The sequence below is a fragment of the Poecilia formosa genome, unplaced genomic scaffold, assembly GCF_000485575.1.
Source record: "Poecilia formosa unplaced genomic scaffold, Poecilia_formosa-5.1.2 Scaffold168, whole genome shotgun sequence".
Classification (NCBI taxonomy): domain Eukaryota; kingdom Metazoa; phylum Chordata; class Actinopteri; order Cyprinodontiformes; family Poeciliidae; genus Poecilia; species Poecilia formosa.
This window is the reverse complement of record NW_006800107.1, coordinates 1182771-1202550: the sequence shown is the minus strand read 5'-3', so window position 1 is coordinate 1202550 and position 19780 is coordinate 1182771. Positions and strand designations below refer to the sequence as shown.

Here is a 19780-nt window from a genome sequence, read left to right as displayed (position 1 = left end):
AACCAGTTGGATTTGAACTTGCAACTCTCAAAGCATCACTCCAAACTCTCAATCATTTTTCAATGAACTGTTCTGCAGAAATATAACCGCACTGTGGATCTCTGCCTATTCTGAGTTCTGCATTCACAGATTTTTCTGGGGAAAGTGACGCAAAATTATTTATGACAAATTTGCAGATTTTTTGAAAGAGCATATCTAAATGGTTCCATAAAGAAAATGGAACTCTGGAATCTGAAATATTAGGCTGCAATGCCACTTGACAAACTATTGGCTGACATTTACAAAGCAGCCAATCCAAGAGCAGCATTTATTTTCCTTTATGCTGATTGGATGAAACCCCAAGAGTGCAGATGAGGAAAACTGTAGATTTTTTAGTAGTGCTAAAACAGTTTCAAGTTTACATATCAATGTATATTAGGGTGTATTTGGTGTTTGAACTATTAAAATATGCATTTATAAGCATTTTTAGAGGGACCTCGTTGAGCCTTGTTGTAAAGTGGGATCCGTTTTTCTACTCTGAGCAAACAGAACAGGATTTCCTGCTGTGCTTAAACCAACAATCTTTGACATGATCAGAAATCATTACTCAATTCTTCTGCAGAGCAATAAAAACTCTGAACATTCATTTCCGCTAACGGGTCAGAGGTTCAGACAAACTCAAGGTTCAGTGCGTAAGAGCCGGGCAGCGCCCATCCTGTCCCAATGGAGGGAGAGGGAGGAAGACGAGCCACTGACCCCCGAACGCATCGCCGACCTCTGACCTCTCCTGAAAGAAGCGGGCTGAACCCTGGACAGCTGTGACTCCAAGAGGAGGTTTAATTAGAGGAGGAGTTTGTCTCACACAGTTTCAGCTTCTAATGTCCATCAATAATCTGACAGAGGTTTTCCCGCATTCCTCGCTTCAGCGAAGTTTTTCCCTCTTCCCAACATTTAATGCTGTTCTGGCATTAAAAGCATGAAGAATAGTATCTGTTTATTGTGCTTTATTCTCTCTACAAACACGTCAAGGTTTTCAACAGTTTGAGAATTACGTCCTATTTTTTTTTCCTCTATTGGGCACAGATCAGGATTCTGGAAAAGGCGTTGACCTGATGTAAATAAATGTCCAAATATTGAGGATTAGATCTATTTCCACAAAAAGAAAACATGGCTTCAGTTTGGATTTGACTGCGAGGTCTGAGAGTCTCAACTTTTTCATCGATATCGATCTTTGAGGAGCCTGAAGCTTTGAACACAACAGGCCCGATGAAGCAAAACTACATGGTTGCTTATACGGAAAAACTTTTCATTGTTTTGAATATATTTTCAGGAATTGTTCTTTCAAAACTTCATATTTTGGTCAGTCTAACGATGTAATTTTTAAACATTAAATGATTAACAATTTGGTTAGTTACTCAGTACTTTCTACCAAATATTCTAACTCTTACTCGAGTAATTTCTTGGACTGCTACAAACATGTTGAAGTATTAAAACTCTTACTTGTGTACAATTTTTGGCTGCTCTACCAGCTTCTGTTAAACATGGAGTTTATTGTTTTTACAGAAGATTATTTTATAATGTTTTAGAAATAGAGCTGCAGAATATTTGTCATTTCTTGGATGCTGATGCCTCAGACTGACCCCCACTCAGTCTGACGCTTTGTGTTTGTCTCTTCAGCTTTAAAAGGAAAAACTCTGCAGCTCACTTTTGTCTGCTCAACCCATCGACCATCTGCCGGCTCGCAGGACGCCCCGCCATGGCCAACCCCCTCTCCATTCTTCACAGACAAAAACCCTCCTCCTCCTCATCACCTCCCCGGTTCGGCCCAGCAGCAGAATGAAAGAATTCATCGGATCTGAATCAAACATATTAATGCAGCTGAGGAGATTGCCACCTGTTCCCCCAGAGACAAACGACCAGCTGATCCTCTTATGCTCTGACTTCAGACTAACTTCAACACGCCCTGGTTAAAGTCACCAACATCTGTGACTTGGCTTCAGTTTATGGCGACACAGAAAGTCTGAGGATGGTTAATTATGTGCAACACTTCAAAAACTATCAAAACTTGAGGAACAAAAAGAAAAAAACCTGAAATATGAACGCTTAGACTTTTCTTCAACATTCATTGCAATAATAAATCCAGCAGTTTGTTCCTCTTGTTTATATCTCAGACTATTTAGTCAAATAAAAACCTGGGCAAACACTGAATAAAAATTAAAAAGGATGACGTCTTCATGACTTTCTCAAATACAATGAAACAAAAAGTAATCTGTATGTATATCAGATGTTTATAGTTGAACCTAGGACAAAAAAATAAACCTATGAAAAAAGCCTGGAAGGAAAGGAAGAAAAAGAAAGAAACTCCATACTTTCCAGGTTTTTCCAGGTTTTCCTATCAGTATATTATTGTTTTCCAATTTAATCTTCAGCTCTCCAGAAAAGTGGCTGTGAGGAAATGATACTAAATTGATCAAATGTTTCCATAAAAGACGGCAGGATAGAAATAATCTGAGCAGAGGAAGATAATCTGAGCTCTGGAACTGATAGATAATCAATCAAAAACTGAAATTACTTCCATTATTAAATAAATCACAAAATCAGAACGGCTCTGAATATCTGGTGAAGTTATCCAACATTAAACATCACCAGTTGAGTTAGAGCTGAGAGAAACAGGAAACAGGAAGTCCCGATCATCTGCTAACAGCAGGAAGAACATGAACCAGATGAACATTGATGTGCTGGTGAGTTTTCTGTATCTGGGATTGAATATTATATACAGAGCTGGAGCTGTGCTCTTCCTCCTCCTCCTCTTCATGGGAAAGTACATAGAGATTTGGATAAGGTGGAGGGGGAGGAGGAGGAGCAGCGTTCCTCTCAGCAGAGGAAGTGAGCCTGGATGGAGGAGGGAAGAGGAAGTGAGCTTCCTGTTGAGATGACTGGACTCCTTGTGCCACCGCTGGGCAGACGGGTGGAGTGCTGCTCTCCAGGTGGGGCTGGGGAGGGGTGGGAGGGCATGGGTGGGATCGCGGTCGCTGCTTCCTGTTTGGTGGAAGGTTCTGCAGAACACTGAGGAAGCTTTTAGAGAGGAGGAGCTGCAGACGGAGGAGGAACAGGAGGAGGAGATAGAGGAGCTGCTCAGTCTGGATGACAATGGAGGACAAAGAAGAAGTCGTGGCCTGGATGAGGTTGGAAATACATATGGACTCATATAGACTCCGTCCGTCCGTCCGTCCATTTGTAGTTTAAACATTTAAATACTAACAACCGCTACTTTTCCATTTATACTTTAACTTTCAATAACCAACCAAGAACTCTGAAAAATGCATTCCTGAAACTGAATTTTGGCATCAAATGAAAATGACTCACATAAATTCTTCCATAACTTTGAGTTAAAAACCCAACACAACAAAAACTCCACCAAGTTCTTCAACACAAGATGGAGCACAAAGCTTCAGGTCCAAAAACTCTCAGGTCAACAAACTGCCAAACATTTCTGTGAATCAGACATTTGGTCAGATTTGTTTGAGAAAAACTCTACATTTGTTCTAAAACACACAAGCAAGACATCAAAAATTATCAAATGATCAAAAATAAAACAATGGAGCTTGGCTGCTCCATTGAATCGATCGTCTGTAATCCGATCAAACAGTCTGCTGGCCGGGGGAATAATCAGATCTGGTCCTGGATTAAACACAGTTTACCTTAACCAGCTGAGGTTATCTACAGGTCACCAGTAAATCTGAGTTACAGTCAGATCAGCTTCATCTGTTCACACATGTGCAGGAAAATTTAACACCTTCTGATCCCCGATGGTTGGCTTAAATCCGCTTATAAACAGGATGATCGAATAATGAGAGAAAACCTGCAGATATTATCTTGTTAATGAAACGAGGAAGGGACCAGTATGATAAAAACAAGTAAAAACACCACGTTGGTTTCACTGAATGAACACTAAAACCAAACAGATCTAATGTATTTAATATAAAACAGCTTCCCAACACCAATATTAACAGTTTTAGAAAAATGTATGAGAAAAATGATGGAAAAAACCAACAAAAAAGTCAAACAGCGTCTCAAAAACAAGACAAAGATCTATTAAATATTTTAGACCAAGCCAAGATTTCCATTGACAAATCGTCAGTCAATATATTCAACATGTTCACTGCAAAAACAGAAAATCTTACCAAGAATTTATGTCTCGTTTCTGGTGCAAATATCATAACTTTGTTTTAACTTACATGTAATTTTTCAGCAACATGTAGGAACTAGTTTTAGATCAATAATTATTGAATATTGATCAAAGCTACTAGATCCACTGGCAGATTATTTCACTTGTAACTGAAAAACTGTTTTGTTAAGTAAACTGTCAGAATTATAACATTATTTACTTCAAATAAACTCTTATATCTCACTAAAAAGTTACTTGTAAGTTAGTTTTGCCTTATTCCAAGTGCAGTAAGATATAATTAAAAACTGTTGATGTTTTGACATGAAATTGACATTTCTCTTAATTATTTAGTTTTAGGGGAAAATCAGGCTACTAGTTAAATTGTTTTAACTAATTTTAGCCCTTCAGTCCTCCCTGTGGGAGTGATTAGCTTAGAGGAAAGCTTACAAAGTAAATCATTGTTTCATAAAATGTTTATGAATGGTTATAAATGTTTATAACTGGATTAATTATATAAAAACTTCACAAAATTAATGACCTACATTTTAATAATATACATTTTGGATCATTAGCAGCTCAGTTTGTTCTGATTTCGGACCAAGTTAGCATTTTTAAATGCATTTATTTTAATATTGAAATACTAATTATTTATGCAAACCTAGAGAATCTGAAAGAGCATCTGTTGAAAGGGGCTCAAGATTAGGGTGATGGTAAGGAGGCATTCCTTGGTGGGTCGTCACCAAAGAAACGTTTAATTACTGAGATAAATATAGACAATAATTAACATGACATTTTATCCCCTATAAAACGGATCAAATATTTATTTGAACTGGCACTATTTTTGCTTTTGTTTTTGATCTTTTGAGCAATAAATATCTAATTTCCTGTCAGAATTAAACTTTTGCGTTGATTAAAATAATTTTAAATCTGAATTCAACAGTGGTATAAATAATTATTGCTCCACTTCCATAACCATACCTTTATAAAATCTCATATCTAACCCAAACTAGATGGAGCAGATCACTGAACATTTGCTCCAAATGAAACAATTAACAGGAAAACTAAATCAAAAAGGAAAACAAACCTACATGAAGCTCTGCTGATCAGAGAGTCTGAACCTCCGTCCAGGATTTCTGCTTCAAATCCTTCCCTGTTAGGAGGAGAGAGTCAGTTTAATTAAGTTCCCATATCATTTATCAGTCTAGCCCATCTACAGGCAGAATGAAGCCACATCTCTCTTGTTGTATGTTTAAAGATCACAATGCATGAAAGATCTGCCGCAAAGACCACATCTATGATTATGTACATTTTAAAAAGCTTGGACAGCTGCAGAAAACATGAAACAGATTTATCTTCACTTCTACCACAAAAAAGACTAAATAAATGAACCCCTGCTGATGCAGAAACACACAGCTCTCAGACTGAGTTATAGGGGCCCCTGGAGGCCCCTCAGAGACCGCTGGAGGCCTCAGCTCAGGGTAAATGACCAGAAAAAGCATCAATGGGTCTCTGACAGCAGAACTGATGCAGGATTCCCTCAGTGCTGAAGGAACATCGACACACAAAACAGGAGGCGAGTGTCTGCTGTCATTCAGTCTATTCAGGCCCCAGATGCCTTCTGGGAGAGAAGATGAGGGCCCCACTGCATCGAAGGAAACCAAAACACAGTGACCACTATCTGTTGCAGAGAATACATAATTAAAAACCCTTTGGACTCTGTGCTGTGACGGTTCTTTAACCCAGACTGGAAAATTTCAATATACAATTTTCTGCAAGATTTTTGAGAGAAAAATAGCTAATAATGAATGAATCCTGTGTTTTTATAAAAGATGAAGACCTGGGAAATATTCATCACATCGATCACATTCTGACTATTAAGTGTTCATCAGAGAACTCTCCATGTAGCACCAACCTGAAAGTAAAAGTCTAAACAGTTTGTGTCAGGCATGTGTGGGGTCTGCAGAGACACTAACTGGAGAAAAAGTTGGACTTGATGATCCTCTCTGCAGAACAAAACTGTCCCATTTCATGTCAGAAGTTTTAGGTTGAATAAAAACTATTTTAAACACAAATTCAACAGATGTCTGAATAATTTTGGGCTTAATCCTACTTTTATGTACAATTGTTCATTTCTCACCAATTTATAAAAAATCTCTCTATACTCTGTGTGGAAATGTTTTCTTTTTGGACAAATTTCATAAACATTGTGTTTTGCATCGCTAACAAACCTCAGAGCGTAGTTTTCAGGACTGAGCTGCATGTTTTCATGCGTAGCTCTAAAACTGAACCTTTGATTTCCAAGCAGCTACATTTAGTGAAATAAATGAGTCATCGCAGCTCAAATTGCAGAGTTTGATGCTGCTTGTGGTGTTCTGCTGCTAAATGAGTCCAAACCAAAACAACCGCCGCTGCAGAGGGTTTTCTTTTCCCTGAGCGCTCCAAACATAAAAACCGTGATTTGATTTACTCTGCCTTAAAAAGGTGCAGCTTATCTGCAACCTGAAGGAGCCGAAGCTGCTCAGTTCACTTTATTATGTCAGACTGGACTGCAGAGCAGCAGGAACCCAAACATCCATAAAACACATGTAAACACTGAGAATGCAGCAGGATTCTGTGGTTAGCTCCAAGTTTGTGTAAATACAGTCCGACCGCAGGATCAACACGGCCTGGAGGAGGTCAAACCAACTGAAAACACACTTATTAACCGGAGAGAGCATGAATGTGTTTCATTACAGGTGGACATCGTCCCTCATCCGACTGAAACCTGAAGAGACGCTTCTGTAGCGATTTTTACAGTTAAACAAACACGATGTTACATTTCTGACAGTGGAAGGACAAAGATTTGGGCGAGGTCAACAGCCGGAGAGGAAGAGGAAGAGGAAGAGGAGTGAAGCTGTCAGGAAGAAATGTATTTTCTACATAACTGCATGTTCAGTTTTCTTCTAGGAGATTGTCTTTGTTCCTATTGATACTTTAGTTTTTTTTCTTGCTTTCTGTGTCACATGATCTATCAACAAGTTACATTAAAGGCATAAATGTGAATCACATTTACTCCTTTACTGATCTGTCATAATTACAGTACTAACCTTAACAACAGAACATCCAGTGTTTTCCTGACAACATGAATAAAATCTTATCCGAACACAATGAAACAATAACTTGTCATTCTGAGGCTCTGACATGTCCGTTGATACAGATATTAGATTTTGTGTGAATTGTTTTGCAAAAGCCAAAAATTATTTGGGAAATTCAGCAAAGCGACTGATAACGGCTGTAAGATGTGCTGTTGGTTCTGCAGGTATTTCTCGCTCGCTGCGATGCAGAGCTGCACTTCAGAGGTCTGCCATTGTGTGACTGTCTAAGCGTTGATCTCTGACCTGATTAAATCTGAGTTGTAGGAGGGAGTTGGCTCTTCAGGCTGCTTAGTGCTCCAAAAATCCAAACAAAGGCCTGCTGGAGTGGTCTCCACCCAACTGCTCCAAGATATTGTTTCGTTTAAGTCGTTACGTCAAACTTTATCATAACAGACAGGAAGTGCTGCCAAAACACAATTAAGACCAGGAGCTGTAATAACCGCTGACCTTTTCCTTCAGGAGTTTCTACTCCAAAAGGCCTCAGGGTGTTTGGTTTCCCTCGCTGCACCTTTTTAGTTTGCAGATTGAGTGATTTTGTGGTTTCAAGAGAGCGCTGGTCAACAAAGTTTCCCTTGTAGCCAAAAAACGTGATTACAGAGCTTTGCTTTGGTTGTAAATAAGCTCAGCGGCTGCAGAGCTGCAGGACGCGTGGAAAGTAGAGAAAGGTCCGCTTGTTTCGGGGCAGGTAATGATCCCAGAGGTGTTTAGTGGTTTGTACCAGCCGGGTTTGGTCTGAGCCTCAGAGGAATGTCGAAGCTTTCACTGAAAACCCGCTGAGTGGACAAAGTATGTCAGAGACAAAAGACAAAGTGTTTTCTGGCCTCGGCTGCAGAAGTGAAGCTGATCTGACCGAGCAGACGGATCAAGACTGAGAAAACATCTCAGACATCAGAGACAGAAGAGCCGCCGACATGAACACAAAGAGTTCGGTGCTCTGCTCGCTCCACTCATCATCATAACTCCACTTATTCAAGGCTCACTGGTTTATCGAGCCTAGAAGGACTTGGAGGTCGTTCCAAGGACATCCTGCAGGTCCTACCAAAACCAGAAGAGATTCATGTGGCCTTTTCAGAGGATTTCTGGGTCTAACCCAGGTGAACAAGACCAGAAAGGACCCAGAGGGCATCCTGATAACATGCCTGAATAAGCTCATGGCAGGGGTGTCCAAAGTGTGGTCCGGGGGCCATTTGCGGCCCCTGACTTCAGTTCAAGAATGATACAGGACAGATGATTTCAATGGCACAATAGGGCCAATGTAGACAGGAAAAAATGAGTAAAACTCAGAAAAATTCTAGAAATTGTGGAGAATTATCTGTTCTCCATGCTAAGTTTGTGATGTACGAGGTTACAGAAGAGTCAGTGAGTTGAATTCATGAATTTCATTTATTAATACCAAAATACAGCTGGTCCATTATGACCTGCTGCCTCTAAGAACTAACAGACAAATGGCCACAAGCAACAGTTGGTAACTTCTTTTGTTAGCCTCTATCTAAGCTACCTCCAAACAGGGCACTCCCAAGTGTGTCATTTCCTCAAAGCAGAGCTCTCATTTGCATTTCCTAACATGTCATTTCCTTTAGGTTCAGCTTAGCTTTAGCTTAGCAACTAGCTAAAAGAGATAGAAGGAAAACACAGATTTATTCTCAACAAAATAAATAAGGAAATTTCTGAGTTTCCAAAAATAAACACTTTTGAAAACTCAAAAAAATTCCAAAAGTTTAATATTTTCTGTTTTTTTCACAAAAGTTGAGAGAGTAATGTCAAAATGTGAGTTTTTTCTAGCAAATTTTCAACATTCAATCACAGAAATTTCCAAGTTTTTTTCTCCAGTCAGATTAAATAAAATTTAGCTAGCAGGCTAAATTTAATTCAGTATTCAGTTAGCCTGCTAGCTGAATATTTAGCTTGGATCTAGAAATTTAGTTTGGAGCTGCATATTTAGCCTGCTAAATGTTTACCTAGCATTTAGCTAACCTTAACTGGGACATCTTTATGAATAACATTGTAAAAATATGAGTTTGAAAAATTAACCTGCAGTTTTTTTCTTATGACAGGCTAATTAACCCATAATGTTAATTGTGAATGTACCTTCTGCTTGCTTTGCGTTTAAACATGAGCTGAATGAAGGTGGTGCATTAAAAGCTGGGGAATCCATCTCCTGTTTCCCGTGTTTCTTTGACGCAGGTTAAAAACAGAGCAGCAGCTTTTATATTTAACTGTCGGCTTCCTGCCAAACCGACCAGCAGATAAACTGGAGACGCATCTGGCTGCCGGAGCGGGAATTTCCCGCCCTGCTGGTAAACAGCCTGACGTCAGCGCCACACGCTGATTTCCTCCGAAACGCTTTGCAATCAAACACCTTACGAAGGGTCAAACATCCCCGTCGCACGTTTCCTGTGCCGCTGTCGCTGTCCAGACACGATGAGCAGGAAAACTGGAACGTTTCCAAACCATTTCAGGTTTATTTTGCCCAAACCAGTAAGCAAACATGCTTAACGCTCATTTTACGGGTTGTTTTTGCATCTTTCCGGTACATTTTGGTTTCTGACTCAGAATCAGTTCCACTATTGGTTTCAAACAATGCCTGGACGGCATTCAGCCTCTGCAGCTGCTGCGTGAAAACAAACCAGTTAGAGTTTGTAACTTTACACAAGAGCTGCTGCCAGAGTCCCCAGAAACCGCAGGAAGCTCAGGAACGCTGGACTTGTTACGCAACGACCGGCTGGAAAACGCTGCCATCAGAATCACAAGGCGTTGGGAAACAAAAGGATGAAAGCAGATAAAAACCACAGGATTATCTGAGAGGAATCCTGCAGTAACCAGATGAGCTGGACCACTGATGTGGTTTTGATTGGTTTGTTATTTTGCGAAATATTTGCGTTAAACATCAGAGTGATGTCAGATTGTAGCGACAAGACGGATTGTGTCCTGATCCGACTTCTACAAACCAGAAGAACACAAACATCCGAGGCAGAGGAAGAGCAAACCAACAGGGCGAGTTCAAAGCTCCAAACCAGAACAAAAACACAGCTGGATCACAAACCCAGCTTCGCTTTGGATTTAGAACCGAGACGGTTCTGGAAGGAGTTGATTCTGCGTCCAGTGAGCCGTTTCTGTGTTGATGTTTAGGATGATTATCCTGCTGAAAGAGCTGGAGGCGGCTCGCTTTCAGCTTTACACCAGAGGGAAACCAGGCGTAGTGCCAGGCACTCTGATAAGGACAAACAGGCCCACAGCATCACAGATCCTTCACCGTGCTTTTCAACATACCATTTTTATATTTAAACATAAAACAAATGTTATAAAACAGCTATTTGCAATTAGTTTAGTGGTAAATTTTATTCAATAGAGCAAAGGAAAGAAATAACTGTTTTTTTTTTCATGGTTTTAGTTTATAGCTCTTAGTGAAGGAATAGGTCAGTTTCAAACTGGGAATGTTTTCTCAAAGCTTCATCCTGACTCGTTTAAATGAAACAGATTTCTTCATCTTTATTAATTTATCTACAAAACAGAAAGTCGTGGATTAATTAATACAACTTTAAATGGGCAGTATTATGTGTTTTCCAGGCACAAAGTGCCATTTACAGCTTAATCAAGTAACTATGTTACTTCAGTTGTTATAAAAATGCTGTACATATCAAGTATGACTTAAAAGAAATTTTACTTTGTATTTTAATACCTTGTAATTTTGGCCTCTTTAAAAACTCCTGCTCTTTCCACCAGGTGTTTGCTAATTGACGCTGGCTAGTCTGAAGGAGCTGAGTGAGGGAGGAGCTGCGTCACAAAGGCGGGGCTAGGTCCATCCAGTCATTTTGCTCAGCTGATTGGTTACCATGGAGATTAAATTACTTCTCAAACATGCATGAAAGGATCAAGGAGACACAACAGGAATGTTTTTGATGAGGGAAAAACTTTATAACATGACGTAAAACTCAAATATGGCGATTTGACATACTACTGCCCCTTTAACATTTACATTATCAGAGCAGTGATAACAGGAATATCAGGAGTTCCTTAAATAAAAATGCTTTGTCTTTGGTTAGTGTTGATCTACATTTTGCTTAAGTATTAAAATTGGATTTTTTTTATGATTTCTCAGACAAAATCAAAATGTTACTTAAATATCTCAGCTTCAGGGAAGGCAGGAAACCAGGAAGTCAGTCATGGAAGATTTTTTTTATCCTTCTCTTTCGGTTTCTGCTGCAGAACTGGTTCCTGATCCAGAGCCGGATAAGACCGAGTTTGATTCTTCCAAACTGATCCAAGTTTAAAAATGCTGAGCAGCAATGGAAAACCGGAGTAACAGCAGCACAGAAGCAGAAATCCAACCTTGATATGAGGAAGCATTTTTCTGAGGGATGGAAAGATTCATCCAGGATAACGAGATACTTTTTCCAACTTGTACAAACCCTCTTAATAGTTTGGGAAAAGGCTGTGAGAAACCAGGAGAGTTTTTATGAGGAATTAAAGCTGAAACTGTCCTGCAGCCACAAAGAAACTAGAGACGACCTTCCCAACGCGGAGCTTCCTGAAAATCCCAAATATTTACAGTCGGACATTTAATTTGGCCTGGAACAAACAAAACAGACGAAATATTAGAAAATCTCAACACTGATAGTCTGTTCTGAGTGTTTTTACATCAATAACACGTTCATGATGACATGCCGACTGTGGAGCGGGCGGGCGAGCGAGGCAGTTCATTATGTGGGAACATGGGGAGAGAGAGAGAGGCTGTTCTTGTTGGGAATAATTGGAAGCAGCTGCTGAGGAAACTTTAATCCCGGTTGGCTGTTGAGAGTTTCTGTTTGGAAGAACGACGACTCGGTGACGCAACCCTGCAGAACGGATCAGAACCTGGTTCCCACCAGAACCAAACACAACTTCATGAAAAATTCAGTATTTTCTCAAAGAATCAACATTTAATCGTCAGAGGACAAAATGTCGTCTGTCCTGGGCGGAGTAATAACTTCCATATTTAGTTTTCTGTTTTTATAACTCTGTCATGAACACAACACTTCTTAAACGGGAAGTATTTATTTTTAGCCATAGTTCCAGTTTATGACACAACTAAGTAACTATATTCCCTCCAGTTGTTATAAAAATTATATTTATATAACAAATATGACTTAAAATAAACTTTACGTCAACATTTAATTCCTTGAAGTTGGGATTCTGTCTCTTTAAGAAGCTTCTGCTCCTTCTGCATTCAGGAAGTCGTCACATTTCTCTGTAAAAAATGCCTCAGTTGCATATTTTCCATCATAATTATCTACTCAACAATAAACTAAGCATTAACTATTTTAATTAAACATTTGTTTGTAGAAACAGGTTTGTTGATTCAAAACTTCAAATGGTTTTTCCTTGTTAAAAGAAATGTGTCCAGTTTGTTATTTTGGGCTTCAAAAAAATGTTTTGTCTTTTCTCAGCAGTAACAACAGGATCGAGGTCAGTTCTCATCTGAAATGACAACTTTAAATTCATCAATTAAAAGTAGATTTTGGTGCAATAAGATGAACTTTAGACTATAAGTCAATGAGTAAACATGCATTGTGTTGCATCTGACATTCTTGTAAGTAGATTTTGATTCAAAAGATAAAGTTTTGTCCCAGTTTATACTTGAATTAAGGCTGGGAGGCCAAAGAAAAACAAAAGACATGAATCCAGGAGCCACTAATGGCCCCTGGACCACAGGTTGAACACCGCTGGGTCAGATGTATGAAACTCTTGCACAGAAACCGTCACTGGTCTCTTCTAGAGTTTGATGGAAGTTTTTACTAAAAGTCAGAGGAACTCATCCTTTCATGATTCTGGATGTTAAATCTGTTCAGATTTGCCGGACTGAGTCCCCCAGTCTGCAGCTCCCGCTCAGCGTTGGGCCCCCATGCAAACCGAAGCCGCTCTGCGCAGACAGAAGACTCCTGAAATTACAGCTGCAGGCCGTAAATAAACCTCATTATGAAGAGCTGCAGCGTTTCCTCTCAGTAATCAGGCAGCGTCTTAGGAGGAGGTCGCTCTTTAATTCAGCTGCTTGTGGAGGAAAAACCCTGAATTACAGATTCTAAATTAATCTGGTTGCAACAAACCGGCTTCATTTTTCTGTTTTCATGTGCAGTTTCAGCTCCGTCTGCATTTTGTTCATTTCCTACAAGTTTAAACTCAGTTTAAAGTTTAGTTATAAAGAAGAAAAATCAGATTAAAATACGCTTGTTAAAACTTTAACAGACCTGAACATGAAACTTAAACTGCTGATAAAGACAATAAAACGCTTTTTCATACAAAAAGTCCTACATTTGTCTCCAACAAAGTGGAATAAAAGTACATAAATAAAGAACTGCATCTTAATTTTTTTTTCTTCTTGTATGTTGTTTTTAACTTTTTTTGTTTAAGTACAAGTATTAGTATAAGAATTGTCTCCGGCTGAAAGGTGCTATATAAATAAAGTTGCCTTGAAAAAGGTGCAAATGAAGCTTTAAAAGCACAAACAAAAGAACAAATGCAGATCTAACTCCTGGCTGTTAGATCTGCATTTCACAGATCAAACCCTAAACGTTCTAACTCAGTTACTGCAGTCGGTCCATGGAGCCGGTTCACGCTTTAAAGAATCTCAAACATGCAGCAGAGCAACAAAACAAACTCTGTTCTGATCTAATTAGTCCAATTAGCCAGAAGCTGCTGGATTTAGAGCTCTAATCGAGTTCTGATCCAGAGTCCGATCTTATCAGCTCGGCCTCGTGCTCAGAGCCGCTCCGTGTCGGTTTGTCCCAAGAACAACAATCCAGCTGGAACTGCTGGGTTTTCTGCTGCTCTGCAGATCAACATGGAGGTTAATCAGGGGAAAATCCTCTGTGTGATGAGATGGCAGGAAAATTAACCTCAGAGTCTGAGTTCTTTACTGGAGGACCGACGGCTCAGGCAAGTGGTTCTTCCTCATCTAAACATTCGGACTGAACCGGTTCAAACGAGTCAGTAAACTATTTCAGATCAGAACTATAAATATCACAGGGGTCTTTACAGAACAGGTCTGAGAAGATCTGAGAATTTGGGCTTATGTTTGATCCTGAAAATAATTGGATAAAAAAAAAAAGAAATAAAAATAAATAAATAAAAAAATAAATAAAAAATGTAAAAAACAACAACAACAAAAAACTATTAAATAAAGAATATATATACATGCATATAAAGCAATATATAACAATGTAAAATAAAAATAAATAGAAAGTGAATAAAAAATAAAAATATTTATAGTTAAATTAATAAAAAAACCAAAAAAATTAAATGAATAAATGAAAAACAAAAAAAATCTATAATAAATAATAAATAAATAAATTAGAAATGAATCAAGGAATAAAAGATCAAATGCATCAAATAAAAAAACAAATATAAATAAAAATATCTAAATTAATAAAAAAACTAAACTTAATATAAATGACTAAATAAAACAGACAAATAAATAAAAAACAAAACTAAAATAATGCTAAATATAAATCAGAGAACCAATAAAAAATTGTAAGCAGAAAAATTTTATAATGAATTAAATAAATAAAATTCCTTTTTGATTTTTTCTTTGCATGTTTGCTGCTGTAAACCTGCAGGAAGCAGCTGGTCGGAACCGACCCGATCGCTGATCAGCGTCTGATTATCAGCTTGATGAGTTTCCCTCGGCCTCCATCAGGCTGCTGAACAGAGACGGGACATCTGGACACTCGGCTGTCCAACACTCCACAAACAAGCTGCTACTGTTCAGAGAGAGCTCAGGTGACCTTTGACCTCCCTGATCACCGAGGCGGTACGATTATTGACTTTGTACTGGTTCTACTGGGACCCAAAGAGGCTGACGTTCCCATCGGATCTGGTTGGAGATCAGTAGAACTTCCAAGCTTTGGCACTCAAGTTGGACTTTAACTAGGCCATTCCACCACCTGAATTGGACCTGTTTGTCCAATTCAGGTGGCGAATAAAGTGACCTCTGACACATTTGAAGGTTGCCCCGGTTCCCCGACCCAAACATGAGGGTCTGTTGGGGTTTGAGGTTCTGAACCGTCTCCCTGCGGGACGCCGTTTAGCTTTAATGAGTTCGCTCATTACTCACAACACAGACGCACAGCAACCTGCTGGGATTCATTCAACAGGGTTTCCCCCCGACGGGACGCAGCTGCAGGGGAAACATGGAGCAACACCGCGAAGATTTCAGCTAAAATGCTGCAACTAAGGCCGTTAACATGGAAACATTGTTAGTTTTACTGGAAAAACATTCCCAAGTATCTGGGAATTTATTCTGGTGTCAAAAAAATAACTAAAAATGAGCAGATTTCAAATGATGGTTTCATTTCTTATATATTAAAAAACAGAAACAAAACCAACTCAACCACAAGTTAAAAAATGTGATGGTTCAGTTTCACCAGGCCTGAAGAAATCACATGAACAGAACCTGATTGGCAACATGAAGTAGGCCAGAAGATCGTAAAGATCAAATACAATTCAATCTAACAGAATCACACAGATGAGAAACTAAATGATCTCAAATTTACCTAAAAACATGTTAATGATCCCAAAGACTTCTGGGAAATTACTCTGAAGGTAACAGCTGATGATCAAACTTTAAGATCAAGCTAACTGGGGTTATAATAATAATGAATAAAGTAATTAATTCATAAAAATAAATAAGCAGGTCACCAGATAAATTAGTAACAAAATAGAGGCTTAATAATAATCTACAATAAATTAATAAAAAAAATAATAATATAAAAAATTAAACTAAAAAAATCCACCCATCAGTTGTGATGCTGGGCTAAAACACTCTGGTGTTACGAAGTAAAGCAACAATCTGTAGCTCTCCAGCAGATTCACCTACGAATAATTTTTAAAAACATTAACATGGTCTAGTCAAAGCCCTGAGCTAAACCCAATTTGCTTGGATGATTTGGGTCCTTAAACAGGCTGTTGATGGTAGAAAACCGTCCAATGTGTCTGAATTAAAACTATTCAGCAAAGCAGAGAGTTAAATTTCCTCCATAGTGAAGTCAAAGACTCATATCAGCTGTGAAGATAAGGGTGTCATTACCTTTTCCACACAAGGCCAAGTTGCTTTGATGGCTTCCATTAAGTTACTTGAAGCTCTGAAACATTTAATTTGACAAAAAAAAAGAAGCAAAAACAGAAGAAACCTGAGGGTGTAAATACTTTCTCACAGCTCTGTCGGTCTAAAAACTCTGAATCTCATTAGGAATAAAGAAACTCTTGATTAATTTAATCAGACCGTTGAACTAATCTTTGGTGAACAGAGCATAGCTTTGAAACTGGAGAGAAATGAACATATATGAGCAGAAAATGTGATATTTTCTCTTAAATCTCAAAATAAAATGAACTTTTTTGTCTCTTCTTAATCATAAAATGATAAAATTCTTAACTTAAAGTTAAGTTTAACTACCTTAAAGGTCAAGACTTCTCTCTTTAGTCATCAGCTGTGCTTGATAACCAGTGATGCTGTCTGGCTTTAGAGACATCGACAGTTTCAGGGATCAGCAGGAAGCATCAGAGCTGAAGGAAAACCAGAGAGGAAGAAAATCCTCCAGGAGAAACCAGAAGGAAAGACGGACGGAGACGAGAGCAGAAGGACTCACCGGCAGTAGAAGCAGTCTCCTCCGTCTCTGTTGGCTCCAGTCTGAGTTGGACCGACCCGGTCCCTCGGTTCTAACAGCAGGAGGGCGGGTTCTGCAGCCCAACAGGAGGAGGAGGATTTGTTTCAGCAGACCACACCTCTGTGACAAACACAGTGACTCCATCATGTTCAGGTTTTTTAAAGTTCTTCAGTTCTGGACCGGCTTTATACATGGTTTACCAGCTCCTGGTTCATGAGATGAACTCTCAGTTTATTTCAGGAAGGGTTGATCACATTTATTGTGGATTTGAAAAAGTTTTCTAGTAGATTTCTGTACCAATGTTTGTCAGTTTGATCCACATCCAGAGGTTCTGGGATCTTTGTCCAGTTGGAAAACCCAACTGTGTCTCTGTGTGTCACCTGACCGTCCAACCTCTTGCTGGAAGAAATGTAAGATGATTTCATACCTGATGGTTCAGCAGACTTCATCCTGTTGGGGACAAAATTGCAACATTTGTTCTGATTTCACCTGCTGGTGTTTGTTTCACACCCCATTGTTTCAAACCAGCCAAACCTTTTAAAAAATCTGTTACCCTCCTCGCCTGGGGGGGGGCGCTCCACCCAAACCTCAGAAGAAGACAGTGATAGCAACTTCCTTCTTTGCAAAATGTGAATAAAAACAAAGTAGCATCATATTTTAATAGTTATAGATTTTCTCTTTTGTTTTTGGTAAACAACCACGAAACATTTCTCCTGCTAATGTTAGACTTGCACATTTGTTTTTGCTGTTTTTACCCAGAATGCCCTGTGCTGTCGTCTGCTTCCTGCTTTTGGCAGCAATTGAAAATGCTGCTGCTTGGTCTGAATCAAGACCTACGGTTTGGTGGTTTTGGTCCACATCAGAGTTTGATCACCCATTCATGCCTCCCCAACATACTGTAAGCAAAAACTTAAAACCTAAACTCTAATTTTAAGAAAATCACAAAAATGAAATATTTGGTAAAAGCCAAGATGACAGACTGCTGCATCCAAAGTGGACAAAGAAGCATTAGAGGAGATCCTTCCTCTCAGCAGATGCTGGACTCTATAAACATTTCTGCTCCCAACTCATGAAGTGTTTACAATCTTGATGTTATTTTCACAATTTCAGACATTTTAATTATTTTTGCTGCTGTTAACATGCTTTTTCAGTTTTTATTTTTCATGTATTGTAAATAGTCTGTTGTCAAACACATATTATATAAGGACTTTCTTTGAAAAAGTAATCCTGCTCATCCCTGGGATCTGACACCATTTCTGCTCTTTATCATGGACGTGATGAAGCTCTTTCCAGACAATCAGCATCTGGAAAGAGACTCTGTTCCCCAGAACCTCCTTCAGAAAACACAATGGTTCAGACATTAACATTAACCAGCAGCTGACATGAACACAGATCAGATGAAGAGGAACTTCTGTCCCAGCCATGATGGCGGCGGATTACCTGAGATGGGTCAGACCAACCATGAACAAGGAGAAAATCCAGATCAGGAAGAACCAGAAACCTTCCTGCTGAGGTCCATAAAGGCTGGAGAGGCTTCAGGTCCAACAGGTCGGATCCTTAAAGTTCTGCTTATGAGAAACTGATTTAAATCAGCTGAGTTCAAGCATGAAACAATCAGAACCACTGGATCAAAAACCCGAGTCCGTTTTCTACCAGCTGACTGCTGCCCCCTGCTGGCTGGGGATTAATACTGCTTTAGTCCTGGAAGAGTGAAATTTAAAATCTCTTACTTAAACAAGCAGAAGATGCAGTTTCCATCTGAAATCTTTATGCTTCATTTGAACTAAATAAATGTTCACATTTTGTTTAATTTACCTGAATATTAAACCCAGTTAAAGCACCAAAAGAAACATACAATGGCTGGTAATGTTCCAGAATAAGCAGTAAAATGACTGATATAATCATAGAAGAAACAAACTGAATGTTACAATTTTTATTTGATTTTATGCAGGAATATCTCACTCAACCATCAGACTAACATAGAAAATTTCACATTTTCCTGATAAAAATGTACTTAGAGGTTTTGGTTTATGTTCAACAACTAAAATCAGACAAACTGCCTAAATTAAACATGTTTTTAAAAAAAATTGTGTGGAAAATGAGATGTGGGAAAATCCAGAATACAGCTAATTCTGGAAGTCAATTCAATTTCTGTAGCTTGATTAATAAAAGAATCAACCTGAAGAAGGTTAGATCTCAGTAATGGGATGTTTTCTCTTAACATCCAGTTACTTCAGAAAATTTTAAAGACTTTCAAATTTGCAGTTTGATTTTCTTTATCTCTTTGTAATCATATGTTTACATGGAGAATTGTTCCTCTTTAGTGCGTTTACTTTTTGTTTTACTCTGAAGTTCATATTTTTATGATCTACTTGTTAAAAAAATTATTTGTTCATTCTGGAAAATTGTTTTTTTTTATGACATAATGTAAAAAATCTTTGTTTTTTCTATGTTTGGTAAATAAAAAAAAGAGTTTTTTTGAAGCTTCAACAAATTCCCATATTTTACTTTCTGACTTTTCTCCTCCCACTTCCTGGACATTAACCAATGAGTGACTAGTAAAAAAATATCCTCATATTCTACATCACTTCCTTTGATAAAATATGAGTTACTTAAATAAAACTAAATATGTGTTAAAGATTTTATTTACATTTAAAAAGGAAGCAAAAACACATTTAAAGCTTCTTATCTCAAACAGCTTTTTAACTCATTTATAATGGATTTAATACAGAATATAATACAGTTCAAAATTACTATTCATATGCAGATAACTCAAAGCAAAAAACCCTTTAGTTCTGGCTAACAGTTAAAATGAAGCTTTTCAATGAACCATCATGGATGTGATGAAGCTCAGTGCAGTG

At 38.4% G+C, this 19780-nt stretch overlaps 2 protein-coding genes across 3 annotated transcripts in view; both read right to left on the bottom strand.

The window, feature by feature from the left end:
• Positions 1–17489, bottom strand: part of LOC103146785 (T-lymphoma invasion and metastasis-inducing protein 2-like) — a 44299-nt gene extending 26810 nt beyond the window's left edge. Inside the window, exons 1-2 of one of the 2 annotated variants that reach the window (XM_016677890.1) lie at positions 16902–17489; positions 5232–5297 (exon numbers count right to left, since the gene is read on the bottom strand). The gene's annotated coding sequence lies outside the window, so the exon portion shown is untranslated. The remainder of the gene's footprint in view (positions 1–5231; positions 5298–16901) is intronic. The other variant, XM_007564830.2, reaches the window with a different exon arrangement.
• The window catches only part of LOC103146822 (uncharacterized), a 22905-nt gene continuing 5758 nt past the window's right edge, over positions 2634–19780 (bottom strand). The window contains exons 5-6 of the mRNA XM_016677861.1: positions 2757–3071; positions 2634–2639 (exon numbers count right to left, since the gene is read on the bottom strand). Of these exons, the coding sequence (XP_016533347.1) occupies positions 2634–2639; positions 2757–3071 (321 nt within the window). The remainder of the gene's footprint in view (positions 2640–2756; positions 3072–19780) is intronic.